Source organism: Equus caballus, chromosome 14 (genome assembly GCF_041296265.1).
Source record: "Equus caballus isolate H_3958 breed thoroughbred chromosome 14, TB-T2T, whole genome shotgun sequence".
NCBI lineage: Eukaryota > Metazoa > Chordata > Mammalia > Perissodactyla > Equidae > Equus > Equus caballus.
Window position 1 is genome coordinate 100,616,538 of NC_091697.1, and position 17,500 is coordinate 100,634,037.

The window sequence follows — 17,500 nt, forward strand, 5'->3', positions numbered from 1 at the left end:
AACTCACTGAACGTCATGATTCTTTTCCCCCAACCCACTCTCACTCCCAAGGTTTATAAAATTTAGCAAGCCAGTGTATGGGAGACAAGATGGCTCCTTAGGGGCCCTCGAGAGTGAATGCAGCTCAGCAAACGGCTGAATTCACCAACCAGGAAGTAGTTCAAGCAATAAAAAGCCATTATCATGATGTTGGATAATATTTTTAGGCACTAACAACAGAAGGTACAGATAGGCAAACTTCTTCTGTAAAGAGCCAGATAATAAATATTTTAGGCTTTGCAAGCCAGATGATCTCTCTTGCAACTACTTAAATCTTTTTTAAAAAGCATGAAAGCAGCCACAGACAATATATAAACAAATGAACATGGCGGTGTTCCAATAAAACTTTATTAACAAAAGAAGGCAGCAAGCTGTGAGCCATGGTTTGCTGATTCTTGGTATACAGCAAGATAAAATAGCATTCAGCAAATATTACCTCAGTACAATGAAGTGATTTGACAGGGTTTTTTGTAGCTCAGAGTCATCAATTAGTAATAATTTTGCACAAGATATAATTTTAATTTCACTTCTTTATAGTAATTCACACTTAAATTTCTATTACTTTGGATCCAATTGACAACAAAGTAAATGTCAAGGTTGGTAACTGTACCTTACCTCACTATGCAATTGTGACATGCGTTTTATGATTCCAGGCCTGGGAAAGTCAGAATTAAATTAACCTCAATGCCTCTTAAGTGCATGGAACAGAGATGGAATAGTCATGTAAAACCAGTACCTTGAGCAGATGCAGCTTTCCTCCTGAACTTCTTGTACAAATTAAAAAGTGTTTTGTAAATAAGAAGCATTGTCTTTCTCCTTCCTTTTTCAAAGACAATGAACCCAGGCGAACTTTACTAAGTTTCCCCCTCTCAACGGAAGGTACTTGAATAAGAGAACCTGGTGATCACAAGAGTGAAGAACACACAGCAATTAAAATGTTGTCAAGTGAGAGCCATTCCTGATGCAATAAACACTAGGGTCTGTTTTCCAAGATACCAAGGATTTACTGGATGCACCATCGGAACAAATAAATCCCCTACACTCTGAGCAGAAGAAACAACACATTGTGTTTTAAGGGTCACACTAATTCCGATTATTTTCTAAAACATTTTAGACTTGATTATTCATCTGTAAGCTGGAAAATAAGTTTGAAAGAAAGCCAATTTGAATGCAAAGAACGAGGCACTTCTGCCATCTGTCCTTGGTGATCTGATCTCAATCAACTTATGTCCTTAAGAACAAGGTACATATTGTACAATTACATACAGTACTAAAATAACATAATAAAAACCATATAGAGTTTATGCTTCCTGAAGCATCGACGGCATACAAATAGCATATTAATGTAGTTTACTCTGCACTTAAAAAATAGAATGTGCAATATCCGTATATTATAAAAATACACAAATTATACAATTCAATGCAATTTAGTTAAGGAATATTTTTCAAGGGCAGCTATTTCAGGTTATATTTAAATTATGTGTGATAAAAATTCTTTGTGAATCTAAATGGAAAAGAAACCTTGTAAAGTCTATACCCAGAACATTCTTGCGAGTAAAGCTATCTTCCATTCAATCTGAGAAGCTCTTCCTAGACTTTATATAATTTCACCCTAATAATGACCTCCCTCTCCCCCCCAAAATAAATTCCAATCTAAGTGAAATAGCAAACCGAAAAGTACTAAAAGATTTTTCCAAATACCTTTGACTCTGACGTCTGAAATGCCCTGAGCCAGTAATATTTCTACTCTTTGTTTAACAACCACCCACCCCAAATGCAGCCTTACAAAGACTTATATCAGCCTCATAAGAACCATTAAATGCAGCCTCATAAGAACCATTAAATGCATATTCAACCCTTAAATATTAACAGTGGTCACCACTAAGAGATGAGATTGCAGGCAATCTGGTTTTCCTCTTCATACATTTTCTGGGTTTCCTGATTATTTTTTTTTAATGAGCACAGACTACTTCTATAAGTGGGAAAAAACACTACAGTTCTTCACGTACATAAAATAGTAAAACTATGATTGTGAGTCATAAAACGTTCACAATAACCTATGAATGTTCCAAACAGCACCTACTTTTTAACAGAGATCTAAAGATGTGCAGGGGTAAGGGACCCAGGCCTCCATGCCCCAACTCCATCGGATTCCATCGATTTAGGTGAATGTTTAGGTGGGGCTGCCTGATAGGCAGAGCAGGGAAGTATTCGGGCCTCAAGAAGAGCAGGGAAGGAACCTTGGGGGAGGGTATGGAACGAGGGAACAAAGCTTGATCACTTAAGGGACTGACCGGCAAGAGGAGAGTAAATGAAGGAGGCGGGGTAGGTGGGAGCATACGGGTAAAGAGAGCAGGCAGCAAGGAATTAAATTTGAGAAGTAAAGAGAGATGGGGAAGCAGAAAGCAGAATGTTTAGAGAGGTAGATGAGCAAGTAATCGCTGCAAAAGGATTATACTCACGGGATTCACGGGACGGAATCAAAGCCAGAGGAGATCTTTCATGAGACCTAGCTCACCTCGGCATTTCAAAGAAGGGGAAACTTAGGCCTGAGAGGCTAAGCAGCTCTCCCAAGGTCACACCTAACTGAGTGGCATAACCAGGAGACTGACATGGATTCAGCAACATAAAAACTGACACTTGGAAAGGGAACGGATGGGAGAAGACAGTAAGCTCCAGCTTTGCCAGGGGTGGTCATGAGTCATCCAGGGAGATCTCTTAGGGTGGAGCAAAAGACTGGGGCTTAGGACAAATATCCTGGGGGACAGAATGATTTGCTAGTCATTTTCAGAAAGGCTATAACCAAGGTTATGAAAACTTGATATAATGTGTTCATTGTTAAGTGCTCCTAGCATTTAATGATTTTGTAAATCAGAAATTACAGAATACATAGCTCATATATTAGTAATTACTGTGAGTTTCAGCTTTGAGGTAAAAAAAAAAATGTTTCCTCGGCAACGATACACGAATACACTTAATCTATAATTGTTCATCTCATAGCCATCTATGACTATGTTGGAGACTGTGTGCATTAGGTATGTACAGAAATCCAAACATCTGAATTAAAAGTGAACAATTTTAACACCATTGGTTTATAAAACAATCATATCGGAAAAAACATAAGTGGATTTTTTTCACGTCATCTTATATTTGACGTGATGTTTCAACAAAACCTTGAGATTTGAAGATCCCTCTCTAGTTAATACAAATTAGAGAAATAATTAGAATTAAATTAGTAATTCTTCAGTGTCAGATCATTGCTATGATAAAGTCCTTCACATCTCTATATCAGCCTATCTAATAATTGGGGTCAACTTACGACAAAACTTCTGTTATTTCAATCCCTAAATTCCCACAGAGCGGCACTCAAGACCGGCTAATGCCCTTTTCCTTAATTCCACTCAGTAGTGGCAAAGGACAAAGAGCAGTTTCCAGGTTATTGGGTTAGGCATTCGAGAAGGTCTAACTATCGTAGCCCCATGGTAACAATGTCAGAGGGCACTGGTACATTGAAAGTATACGATTTTGACTCTGGGAATGACTAAGGTACCAGAGAAGTCCAAGTCTCAGACCCAATGCATTTCCCTCTGAATTCAGTCACCTTTGTTTAATTTTCCTATTTCACATTTCCACAAGACAGTTTTGACTATGCACAGTGGGTTTTGTGCAAAATGTCAAGAGCGCCTGTACCTTCTATTAAATATTCACATATATCTCATGTTATTGAATATAGAAACTTACTACAAAATTTGGATCTTGGTTTTTAAAGTATAACCTCACAGGCACTAGTCTAGAAGCTTCTGTGAGTATTAGCTCATTTAATCTTCACGACAATCCTAACAGATAGGTACTACTATTAATTCCAACTTAAGGAGAGGAAACTGAGGCAAAGAGAGGTTAAGTAAATTGCCCAGCATCACACAGCAAGGAAGCAGCGGAGACAGGATTTGACCTTCAGTGACAGGGCTGTGCTGTCTTCCTATTATTGTGTCAGACACTTAAACATTTGCTCAATAAACTTTGGACAGATTTTGAAAAATAAATGACAGCAGCAGACCACCACCATGATACAGGCTTTTGCGTCCTTCCCATCAACTGTTTGATAACTGGAATCAATTTACAATAAAACTTCTGTTATTTCAATCACTAAAATCCCATGGGTGGATATTCAAGACTGGCTGATGCCTCTATCCTGAAGAGCCTTTCAGATGACCTGGAAGACTTATTTTTTCTAGTCCTCAGAATAAAAATTCATTTCAGATTGAAACCACGCACATTTTTGTGTACATGCATGTGCACACATATGCCGAAACACACCTCATATCACCCCTGAAGTAAATAACACAGATACTAGCACACAACTAGAGATAAACTGTAGTCCATTTCATAGAAAAGAGAATCCCCAAAAGTTTAAAAGAATTAGAAAAAGAAAAAACACCTCCGTGGGTTTTAAAGCCCCTTAAGACTATTTAATAAAAGTGATCATAGGAGCGACCAGAGCAAAACCAGGCAAACTTCCCAAATTGTCTGTAATTGGATTACTGTCTACTTTCAGATCAAGCCTTGATTTTTTAAAACCACCTTTACTGAATAATTACTAAACAGACTAACTAAAGCAAACAATAGAGAAATATACTGCTGAAAGGCACATCATTATATCAACATCAATACCGTAATGACATCAGATGTATTAATAGCTGACAGAAGCAGTACAGAACAAGCAATAAAGAACTTCTGGACATGAAGAAAGGGAGAGGTGGCTCATGATTGTTCTCCTCTAGGTGTAATGAAATGTGACTTATTCATTAAATTCAACCTTAAAGCATTTTTCATTATCGACGTCTTTTCAAACGTAGGTCAAAACAGTCTACGTTTGTAGAAATATATTAAACGTTTATGCATAATAATAGTTTTTAATCAAAAGTCCTTTTAGCAACTGAATACTAGTTAAAGAAACTTTTGTTGCCATTCTCATATATTATAAAGCTCAAGACAATTAGTATTTTTCAGTGAACTCCAAATACAAGAAAAATACAAAATAAGACACCTTACAATCAAAACTGCAATTCAACAAGTAATTCAATTTAATCCACTGCCCAGTTTCCAGGCATCTGTCATGGAAAGCAGCACACTAGGCAAGAGAGAATTCATAAACACTGCCCTTCAGAGTTACCATTACTGGGAGAGGCAGGCATGCACACGTGTACCGATAATACACAGAGGCTGAAATACAGGCACCAGGAGCAACGGGCCTTGGAAACGAGGAGGAAGGAAAATTCACTCTAACTGGAGGGAGGGTTGGGGGAAGATGAGGAGGAGATTTTAAAAGGCTCCTTAGAGGTGTCTGACCTGAGCCTGGTAGGACAAGCAGACCTTTCACAGGCACGAAAGAGATAGACAAGTGCATTCCCGGCCTCCAGGCTGGGGACAGCACACAAAAAGGCACAGAGGCAGGCAAGTGCCGGGAAGGCAGGAAGCCAATATGGTGACATATTCTGTGTGGAGGAATAGAGGGGGAATTAGGAAGGCCTGGCATTGTCAACACTATATTCCACTATTACTTAAAGAAAAATTAACATCGAAAGCCAAAAAGGAGAAAAGTTATCATTTCCTAAAATACACTTCCAAATTTTAACATATGTGTGATTTCTCTCCTTGTAAATAAATACTAGAAAATAGAACAGCATGTGTTAAATTTCTGAAGTACTCTGTGCAAAAATTAATGTGCACAGCACAAATAATGTCTTGTGTGATGAGGTAAGAAAATATTTTAAGCAGCACATTTTGGTAGGCAACAGAAATGCGAACATCTTCAAAGGAACTGGCACGTTATAAACAGAAACTGCATTAAAGGTTAATCCTAGTTCCAAATTTAAGTGCCACTCCTCACCAAGTTCAAAATTATAAATGTGGGCAATACATTGTCTCAGATCAATTCCAGGGGGCCTGCTCCCCCCACTCAGAGCACCAAGCACTTCAAAAGAGCTTGGGATGAGGTTTATTCATGCACTTTGGAAGGAGAGCCAAGGAGGAATTGGCACCATTAGATAGGCTGTCGTTTCTCCAGCGTTTCCAGCACAAGTATCTTCAACTCTTCAAAAGCTTAATTTACTGGGTGATGCCCACAAAGCGCACCCCAACAACAAGATACCATCACCATTACCAAAGTGTGGCACACACTGAAGTGTGGTGGGGGTCGACTGCGAACCATTTCATCTGGCAACTGGAGTTACCAGTTGAATCAAATCATATCATGGGGGGCTGATCCAGAAGTGCTGATGAAAAATGGGAACAAAAGACAGCTGTTTTCACTTCGGACATTGTCCCCACTGCTATGTGAAAGGGCTTTGAGCAATGCAAGTTTCTCTTGGGCTTTTGCCTGGATGTCGTCACCACCTGGCACTGCCACTCCAATCGGCCAGACCGATCTGTCCTCCTTGGAGCTGTAGAGAACGTCCGGTCCACTGAGGAGGAGAGTCCAGTCAGAATGGAATTTACTGTCCCATTCGTGCTTTACTATTATTGTGTTGCTGTTTTTCATGGCCCCTGAAAAGAAACAGCACAAAGGTGGGCCTCAACCACAGCCTCAGACAAGGCCATGGGGATGTCCTGCATCGACAGCATCAATCACACAGCTAAATCAAGCCTGCTCCAAAACCCTGTCCTGGGTCTGCCAGTGAGAATGCGACAGTCACAGAGATCACTTAGATGATGGCTCCGCTGAGCAAGGGCTTACCTTGGCGGATGAAAGTTTGGCTGGTGTCCAGCAAAATATCACAGCCCTCAACGATCATTCTTTCTATGGCAAGGTTCTTCCTTATGTTTTCAGTGTCGCTTACTTCATCGTGCATTACCCTGTCAGACACAACACAGACAGGATCACAGGAAGAGATATTTTCCATGGCCCTCTCAGGTAAGCAAAGAAGAGCTCCATCTGGGAAGCTCAGTTCTGAACTCGTATCCATCTAACTGGGGCTGTGGGAGAAGCCGACTGGACCTCCAGGCTTCAACAAGTCATGAGCCAAAGCAAGGCCAACGCTCATCACGATCCCAAATGGTAAGCGGGTCAGTGATCAGTGAGTATCCTGGGAATGCTGCTCTTAAACGCAACAGGAAAGCAACGTATTATTTCATGAACAGCTTCCTTCGTGGAAGTTAGGATGTCATTTCTTAGTGGTGGAGTAAATGAAAGAATTTTATACCATTTATCCCATATAAGCTATAGGAACACACATGTAAATAACTGTCTGAAACACTGAAAAGTCACCGACAAATCCAAAATATACATTCTCTAGCTTCTTGCCAAAAACGAATACAAAAATGCAACTAAAAATCATTTTTCTATTATGCTGAAATAAATGTGAACATTTTCAAACTTAATCCAAAATACACCTAATCTCAATGACATAAATTTACATACTATAAAAACATTTTCAAAGATATGTTTTTCTCTTGGTTAAAATTAATGAGCATGCTGATTCAGCACCATCTCAAGAGCTAGCACTCATGCAGGTGAATCTGGGAAGCTGGGCTGTGTCTTGCTTCTGTTCCCTGGACACACACATTACGTTTCCACAGAGACTAACCAGCTGCTTTCCCCTTTATTATCAGTTCCCCACATACCTGGACAGTTCTTCTAATTTTGATTTAGCAAATTCCAGACTTTTCCTCTCCACATGCTCATGGGGCGTATGAGCGAGGAGTTCATGAAGTGTGATGATATACCTGGGGATCTGAATGCAAACAGAGGCCAGCGTGAGCAATTGGTCAGGATGAGTAACAGGGACATTCTCTCCTGTGCCGTTGTCACTTCCAGAAGCCCATCTCTAATCTTACAGCTTTTATTGTTTTACAAATATACACATTTTTAAATACATTTTAAATGAATGATGCTTCAAATTTTACACACTCACACAAATTTCACCAAGAACACACAAAAAGAGTCATCGAGTATTCTGTTACAAAGAAACAATTGCGTTTTTAGATTTTTTAATATAATCATACCTTTCTTAATCATAATTTTGAAAATTGGTTCATAGGGAAACAGATATAGATCTCATCAAATCACTTGAGTCTGTATTTTAGATATATTTGCTTGTTTACAAAAAAATTTTAAAAATTGACAGTTCTGCTGCTGCAATGTTCTCTTTAAGAATTAAAACTCGGGAGAAGATACATTCACTCTTATTACATTCCGATTCTACTTTACCTCAACTCATCCTTCTAGCAGTGAAAAGTATTGTTTAATTAGATTATTTACTTACACTTTTCTCTATGAACAGACTGTCTGAATTCCATGAAAAGTGGAAACTTCACCAACCATATGAAGGTTTTAATAGACCACAGTAGACATTTAACTCAAGTTATAGTGACTCAACACACTTATTTTTCACTGCTTTATAAACTAAATTATTTTAGAAAGCAGGAGCAGTGGGTTTAATTTAATTTTACTTATTTATTTAATTTTTTTGAGGAAGATTAGCCCTGAGCTAACTGCTGCCAATCCTCCTCTTTTTGCCGAGGAGGACTGGCCCTGAGCTAACATCCGTGCCCATCTTCCTCTACTTTATATGTGGGACGCCTACCACAGCATGGCTTGCCAAGAGGTGCCATGTTCACACCTGGGATCTGAACCATCGAACCCTGGGCCACGGAAGCATGTGAACTTAACCGCTGCACCCCCAGGCGGCCCCTAATTTTAATAATAACATTCACGAACAACAGCTACCATAACGCTGCCCGCTTTGGGTCAGATCAGAGCTCGAGGTTTGCATGTGCATTCAATCCTCCAGTAACATAAAGATTATTTCTCCATTTTACAGACAAGAAAACAAAGTGGGAAGAGGTTTGGTAAATTGCGCAAGGTGGCCTCATAGCAAATGGCAGAGCCAGCCATGAGCCCTCCTCTGACCAGCACACGAGCCCATGGGGTCTCTTCTGCCGGGACTAGGGTCTCAGCACTTGACAGAACCTCTGAGAATGAAGAAGGTAAAATAGCTTCCCAGGGCCCTGTGGGTAGCTCCTTCCATTCTGTCCTGAGGTGTTGGCAGCTCTATCCATGGATCTGTTTTTGCTCTTGTGCAGGTGGTGGCCTTCACTGGGCTATGTACTAACATTTACTGAGTGCCCACATTTATGCATAGGTACAGAGGGCAGTGCCCTCAGCACAGACATCAATCTGCAGCTCACCCCCTGGGATCACGTCCAAGGGAACGTCATCAAGTCAAGGTTTCAGAAGTGCAGACTCCCTAGTTACAGGAGGGTGGGGCACGGGAGACTCCTCCCTCTGAAGGACAAGTGGAGGAGGCTTTCTGCCTCTCCATCCCATGAACTTCTCACTAAAACAGCCTGGAGGGCTGTTCCACTTCGCAGAAGTCTCCTGAGATAAGTACATTTTCAAATATCCCTTTTGCACAATGCCCCCGATCCGTAATAGCTTGCCTCTTAAGTTAGCAGTTCTACGAGACAATCAAGGCGATTAACAGCAAATGTACTCAATTTTTCATAACAAAGTGGGCAGGAGTGGGAGAGCTTGGCTATGTATAATGCACTGAAACTCCACAAAACTAAGTTTAGTCAATAGCTTCATGATCCTCCCCCATTAAGGAAATCTACTTTAGCGAGCTCCTTGGCTCAATTCAAGTGGATGGATTTGAAATTCAGTAACTGGCCCTTCCTACTTTCTGGTGGAGGAACAAACAAGCCTGAAACTGCCAAAAAGCAGGCAAAGGACGTTCTGCAGAGAAGTGGATCATTCTCCAAAGAGCTCATCTGTATATTTAGGAGCTGATTATAAATCTCTTCCTCAAAAAAACAAGAATCATAGTAAGTACTGTCTAGATGACTCATAATTCTGCTTTCAATTATGGAACAATACTTGTCACTTGATAGTCATTAATTAGCGAGCAGTAAATAAGTCGCTAGGGCAGCAAGTGGCTACTTTCTGGAGAACATCTAACAGCGCTGTTCTTGTCAGAAGCAGATTTCATCATTGGCTTGCCTATGGACTTAAGAGCAGCTGAAGCCGATTTAAACAATACTAGCCAAGCCACTGTCTTTGCTAAATAAAAATTATGTTAATGACTACAGTATTTTCCATAACAAATTTCTTGGCAACACTTGGACTTACTTGTCTGATAGTTCAACGGGGGACAAATTTACTACATCATTCAAATTCTACAAATCCTCCATGTTTCCATAGCCCAAAACAGTCCATTAAGAGCAGTAATCGACTTACTCAACAAAGGGCCCAGAAAGAGGTAGAATATAACGCTTTTCTCCTCTGCACAGACACAGGCTAAAAGTTGCCAATCACCTCTCCTCCTCCCTCTGCCTCACACCAACCTCTGTCCCCATATCTTGGCTCAAGAAAAAGTCTGTGCAGAGGCCCCTTGATGGGATGAACTTGGGTCACCTCTTCCATTGTTGTCCTACAGCAGAAAAGTACAGTGCCCCAGTCTCATCCTGTGGTGTCCAGCCTACACCAGAACAAGGCAGAAGTACCGAAGTACCACTGCTGACGCCATGTATGCAGGGAAGAAGATAGAGCTGGACCACCTGAGGGAGAAAACACCTTCAGGACTATTTCACCTCATTTGTGAAAGGACCAAAAGGGAAAAAGAAGGATAGAATGAATCTAGTAAGAAAAAACCTTCAAGCTTCTCTAATGGATGATTTCCCCGAATTGTTCCATAGGGTCACCCCTAGGGAAAAGGCAGGAGGGAGAGACACCAAGTGAACAAGGCAGAGGAGAGACACCAAGGACAATGTGGCCCTTGGGCAGCAAACTGATGATTTTCCCCCTTGGTTTGTTCAAAATCGTTATGGGAAAGCAAAGAAGAAAGAGCACAATTCAGTGCTCTTTCAATTTGCACATTTCTTATAGTTGAACCAATTATAGCTAAATTGTTTAAGTTTGAGGCTTTTCCCAGAGCAATGTCTCTCGTAAGCTGAGGCCTTTGGCTACCCTGGTCTGGAAGAAGCCAAAGAATCTCAACATCTGACCCTTCAGCTAAATTCTAGGGCTTGGGGCCAGCACAGTCTTGGGGGCAGGGATGGTCCTAGGCTAACACCAGGCTGCTTGCACCACCATGCAGTTAACCACCCCAAACTTTCAGAACCTGTCTGTCCCCCTGGGAGAGAGCTCTGGGGGATAACTAGAGCTCAGCTGCCTCAGTTTCGAGAGTAAGAAACAGAGATTTAGACTGGTTCAGTTATCTCCCCCAATGGTATGACTGAGGGGTGAGCAAGACATCCAGGTCTCCTAAAGATTCCCGGTCCAACAGTCTTTTCTGACGTTATTCTATTCTAACTCCTTGGGGTTAATCAAAATGCCATGTCATTGTTATCGGACTTAAACTTGGGGGAGGGAGCGGAGGGGAGGGAGAGAGCATCTCAGCATTTGTAGGAAGTCCGAAGGCCTTTGCAAAGCCCTATACTCTACAGTTTGGACACCTCAGCTAAAGTGCAAGTGTGTTCTGCCACTTTAAAACACTGAGAGAATCAGAGCAAGGAGAAGTGAACAGACATGAAGAAGACATTAATGGGCTGTTAGAAAGGGAGCAAGCTACCTCTCTGATCGCTCCATGAGTCTTTCACAATTCTACCTTTAAATTTTCACCTGAGTTGGGGCTGCTGAACAGAAACAATTTAGGGTATTTAATCAAAACATAGAGGTAACTGCCAAAGATTCAAATTTGTTTCACTGTAAATAAAAAATTACAATTCTGCATACGGTTAAAAAATAAAAGCAAATTATTTTTTTTTCTTTCAAGTTTTTCTTGTGAAATATTTCCTCAGAGAGGCAAAGAGTTCAAACAATTTAGTTCCATGAAAAAAACACAATAACATTATAAAGTTTCACTATACTTAAGTTGTTTCAAATATATCCTTTTGGTTTTTAAAAATCTTACTAAACTTCTATGGTGACTCCCACGATTTCAAGCAGGATTGACAAACTTTAAGACAAACAGTTACAAACCACAGCAACATTTCTCTCTGAGGCTAGAAAATGATCAGCCGGGCTCAGAGACGCCTGTTCAGAAACTCTCCACAGAAACCCTAACACTCATGACTAGGAGAATAGGCTCCCCACAGGACAATCTGGGGGCCTGGCCAGAAGCTCCGTAAACTCCACCACGAGAACATTCAATGCCTTCCCACAAGAACAGAATCAACACTTTTCAAAGGAGCAGGACACTCAATTCACATTTTGGCCTCTGTAGTTCTCACTCAAGAGCTCTTAACGGTAAAGCCCCAAATGTAGAAAGAACCTAAGTGGTGGTGGATGTGATCCAGTCCACACAGAAGTTGAAATATAACGATGTCTACCTGAAATTTATATAATGTTATAAACCAACATTACCTCAATAAAAAATAAATAAATAAAAATTTTTAAAAACTATTCTGAGTTATAGCATTTTGCTGTAATCAGATTGCTTTCTTTCTGTGAAAGAATTTGTTCGCTCCAGGGGGTTGATGGAATGCACTCTGTAAATGCCCAGGTGTAGAAGATGTTTATTAGAATGCTAGCTGTATATGTGAACAAGTAGAGTATTATTTCATTAAAGATGTGTTCGCCACTCTGTGGTGCATGGAGTGCACTATGTATGTCACATGTATAAAATACGTTTCCACAGTGATAGAATTCTGATGCATCTCTGCAGCATGATTTCAGGGTTACGACGTGTTCGTCATATGTGCTCTGTTTCATAAAATCAGTAAAGACCCATGTAAAACAAAAAGAGATGAGAGAAAGAACATAAGGGTACTTGACCCACTGGGTTGCTCTAATCCCAAAGTGATTATCAGAACAAGCCCCAGCCTCACTGCAGCAACCTGACCAGGGGCCAAGAGTCCCCAGGTGCAGCCAGTGCCTCTGGCTCCTAAGTCCCCACAGCCACTGTGACCGGAAGGTCCTCCTTTTGCTCCAGAGCTCCAGCCAAGGGAGACTGAGCAGCAATCACAGCAGGGCAGGAGGGCGGGAAGGGAAACAAAGCCCTTCCCAGCAGTCACTCCTCTCCCCAGGAACCTTTTATGCAACCAGCACACACTGGAACATTTGCACAACATCCTATTTCTGTAAACCTAATAATATTTTTAAACATGCTGGAGGAGGAGACTCCATGGAAGAAGTCTGTGTGGAATCTCTCTGTAAAGAGAAAATTGTGCTGCTTTTCAAAAAAAATCGTTCTTAATTTAACTGTCTAAAAAATACCTAGTTTTCTTAGATATACAGTGATGCACTGCATAAATACGTTTCAGTCAACAATGGACCACATATATGACAAGGGTCCCATAAGATTAGTACCATACAGCCTAGGTGTGTATTAGGCTACACCATCTAGGTTTGTGTAAGTACACTCTACGATGTTCGCACAATGATGAAATCACCTAATGACGCATGCCTACTAGACAGAGAACATGTGACCTAAGTTTATTTATCTCAGGGTCAAGCTCAAGGTGACAAGACGATACGTATGTGCCATAATTCCTCACAGGGGATACTTGCACATCTCACTCTGGCCACACTGGGTATCAGTAACACCAAGTTGGAATCAATGACTTAGAAAATGCAGCCCAGATGACTCACCTGAAACATTGGATAGGTCAAGAACGTTTCCAGCATCCTCCCCTCACAGGCAGGGTTGGCTTCATACTGTTTTAAGAGTTTGTCAAAATCTCTATTTTGCTTACAATTGGCAAGCACTTGGAGGCTGTACTGGTGATTGCGCACAAATTCTTGATAAATGTTCAGCATGGGGAGCAAAATATCAAACAGATCAGCTGGAAAGAGGAAGTAAACATGACAGTTTCTCTTGGTACTCGGTAAAGTACCTAAGGCCTGGGGAAAGACTGTTCACTCAACAGGAATGGCAGAGGGTGGTTCCCAGGACCAGGTGTCATGCATGCACGGGGCCTCAGTCCGGACACCTAAATGACTGATCTCATAGAATGCACCCTGGGGCGGAGCCTGACTCCAGCCCCAAATGAACCAGGACAGGCCACGGGAAAGGCAAGTCCTGAGGCAGGGCCCAAAGGGCAAAGAGACAGATTTTCAGTGGCTAAGGGAGTTCACAGGTCAAAAGGAAGGGAAATTCAGACAGCTTTGGTCAGGCAAAGCTGTGATGTTATTTTACTCTAATTGTAGCCATATTAAGAGAAAATCCTATATCTCTGAAGCAGGCACTTACCTAAAATTAAAGTAGGCCAGTTTGCTATCCTTGCTTTCAGTCCTTGATGAAATATTTCATGAAGAAACATGATTGTTTCACTATAAAAAATGGAAGAATCATATAATTTAGCCACTATAAAGTGTCTATTTTGTTAAAGAAGTACACTGAGTCCTTAAAGTCTTAATAAATACATGATATACATGTCTCCTAGGGCCTCCAAAGTATACACCCAATAACGACATGAATTATATTAGCCCCCATAAAGCAATGTATCTTTCAGACCACCTCAAAAACTCAAAGAAAATTCTGAGCTAAGCTTCAAATATTGGAAGACAGTAAGGACCAAATCATTGTCATATAACCGTCTTTACTAATTTATAATAAAAATAGCTTTCTATGGTTAGAATATAGCACTTCAAGTGATAACAATAAAATAGTTATGATTCCTTTTCTCTTCAAATTTGATTCAAGATGATAACTCAGGGAGAGGTCTCTCTTTCACTAAAATGAGTTTTGACAGAAGGAGAGAGAGGGAAAAAATTCATAGCAAAGATTTGACAGAACTACTGTAACTGCTCCTAAGACACCCAAGACAGAAATGTAAAAGAATCTTCTGAAAAGGATGGAGCCCACACAGAGATACCAAAATGAGAACTACGCATAATTTAGGGATCCAAACTCCTAAAAGGGTCAAGAAGTGCAGTTACTAATGCCAAAATATCTTTTGCTTTCTCTCACTAGAATTAACCTACTAAAATGAGCCTTTGAAGGCTTTTCTGAACTTACACATTGACACAACCAAATACAGAATTATTTATGTCAGTGAAATACTTTGGTTTGTCATAACTCAAATTTCATTACAAGAAACATCAAGGAGAAGTCCCTACTATTTCCAAATGGTCCATGAAACAAAAGAGACACTGGTTGGAGACGGTAATTTGTTTTTCTTTTATAGGATTTTAACTAAGCAGTTAAAATTGTTCAAGGATTTTAACCAAATCTACTTTGATAGATATCATACATTACTCTTTCAATCTCCATTTCACCCTCCTTCTAGGTAGAGAGGCTGGAGAGCTAAAACTGCATTTCCCAGACTCCCTTGCAGATAGGGCTCCAGATGTAAACTCAGTTCCACCACAAGATGTGCTTGGTAAGACACAGGAGGCGGAAACAGAGACCATCTTCCCGCTGCTGAAAGTCAGTGGTGGAGACGTGAGTGTTCTAGGGGCAGTTTCAGTCCCCAGCCTCGGCATTCTAGTTTCTTGGTACCAGCTTCATGGATCTGAGAGGCAGACGTGGCAATGGTGGTGGCAGTAGTTTTCTAACCTCTGGATCACATCCATGGTGCTGTGCCCTTGAACTCAATGGTCAAGGAGATGCTCCCTGACTTCATTCCTCCAGCCCTTCCAAAGGACCCTGTAAGCAGTGAATTCCCTCCACTCCATGGAAATATCACCAAAATGCTAGCTGTATAGACTGAGGATCAAGAGTACCCCACATGTCCCTTAGGATGTCTCACACACTGGAGTGGTGTCCTTGCCAACTTATGTCGGGAAATCTCCCTCCCACCATGGAGCAATTCATTAAAAAACAGAATGCTCTTTAGATATTAATAAGGAAAGATGTCCAGGATATATTAAGTGGAAAAAGCAAGTATACGTTAAAGTACATTGCCTTTTATGTAACAAGGGGAGAAATAAGACTCAGAATTCATATTTGATTGGATCTACATCAAGAAACACTGGAAGGATATATAAGAAACTATTGAAAATGGTTACATATACAAAGTGGGAAAATGGGGTGGGCAGAGACAGCAAAGAGTGAGACTTCTGTCATTTGATGTTTTCATGTTATTTTGACTTTTCAATGATGTAAATGTATTATCTACTCAAAGACTATAAATAACTAACCTCTTAAGTGAAACACCCAAGCACTCCCTTTCCCCCTCTTCTCACCTTCCTTTATTTTTTCCACAGCACTCATCACCACATAACATACTACCTGCTTGACTCACTCACTGTTTATTATCTGTCTTCTCACATCAAAATTTAAGTTCCATGAAGGCAGGGATTTTCTGCTTTGTTCACTGATGAATCCTCAGCATTAAGGACACCATAAATATCCATCGAGCAAATAAGTTTACTAGAGATTCTCAGGCCCTCTGTTAGGTTTTGCTCTACCTAATGTACTTCTGTATAAATTACATGGAAAGACCCCTTAATCAGTACATTTTCCTCAGTTTTTGAGGGAGATTACCTTCCCCAACACACACAATGACAAGAAAATATATGTCAAATAGAGAAGAAAACCAGAAAACTAGATTCTAAGACTCAAGATAAAGATATGCAAATTTGGACTAATGAAATACAAATGATAGCTTTCAATATCATAAACTCATAAAGATGAATTTATGATACCGATTCTTTTAAGAATAAAGTAAAAATTCTCTTAAGAAATTCAAATGGATTTTTCACATGGCTCTTTGATTTATGCCGAAACAGACCTGTTGAGAAAAATACTGCTGACGTCGTCGTGGCTGATGGGGGGCTTCTTGGAGCTGGCCGCCATCCGCAGGGGCCGGAGGAAGCCATTTACCAGGATGTACAGCTGGTGGACGTACTCTGACTCGGCCTCAACCATGGTGAATACAATCTGGTTTCTCTTCCTCATACTTTCAGCATGAGGAGAACAAATGTAATCCTGCACAATGGTCTTCCACTTCCTTCTACACAACCATCCTCGCATGAAGCTCTGAACCTATCAACAACAAACACAACATCAAAAACTGAAAAAGAATCTCAGGGAGCTGTGAGACTGGCTTTCTTGAGCCTATCAATAAGGGCGTCCATCCTGTGCCATATAATACACTACTCTTTCCTTGGTGCACTAATGGTCCCACCACTAGGATAAATAATGGCAAGCTTCTTCCAGATAGCAGACAAAAGATGATTTCAAATATAATATTTTTTCTCAAGTTCACTAATTTCTTCCATAAGCTTAAGCTCTTTAGGCCTGCCTATATGGATACCAGAATATAATAACATTACATATTTACTTATTAACATTTGAAAAAAGAAAGAAATTGAAGGTTTATTCTTTAACACTATAAAAAAAATTTAACTGTGGTTAAAAAAAAGACATACCATAAAATTTACTACCTTGTTCAGTAGTGTTGAGTATATTCACACTGCTGTATAACAGATCTCCAGACCTTTTCATCTAGAAAACTGAAACTTTATACCCATCAAACAACAACGCTCCCTCTCCCTCTTCGCTCGGCCCCTGGT

General features: G+C 40.5%; 1 protein-coding gene across 26 annotated transcripts in view; it reads right to left on the bottom strand.

The window, feature by feature from the left end:
* RASGRF2 (Ras protein specific guanine nucleotide releasing factor 2) overlaps positions 1 to 17,500 on the bottom strand; it is a 214,970-nt gene that overhangs the window by 112,517 nt on the left and 84,953 nt on the right. For all 26 annotated transcript variants that reach the window (XM_070234592.1, XM_070234603.1, XM_070234591.1 and 23 more), the window contains 6 exons: positions 16,717 to 16,970; positions 14,232 to 14,311; positions 13,631 to 13,824; positions 7,663 to 7,772; positions 6,776 to 6,894; positions 776 to 936 (listed from right to left, as the gene is read on the bottom strand). In XM_070234592.1, the coding sequence (XP_070090693.1) occupies positions 776 to 936; positions 6,776 to 6,894; positions 7,663 to 7,772; positions 13,631 to 13,824; positions 14,232 to 14,311; positions 16,717 to 16,970 (918 nt within the window). The remainder of the gene's footprint in view (positions 1 to 775; positions 937 to 6,775; positions 6,895 to 7,662; positions 7,773 to 13,630; positions 13,825 to 14,231; positions 14,312 to 16,716; positions 16,971 to 17,500) is intronic.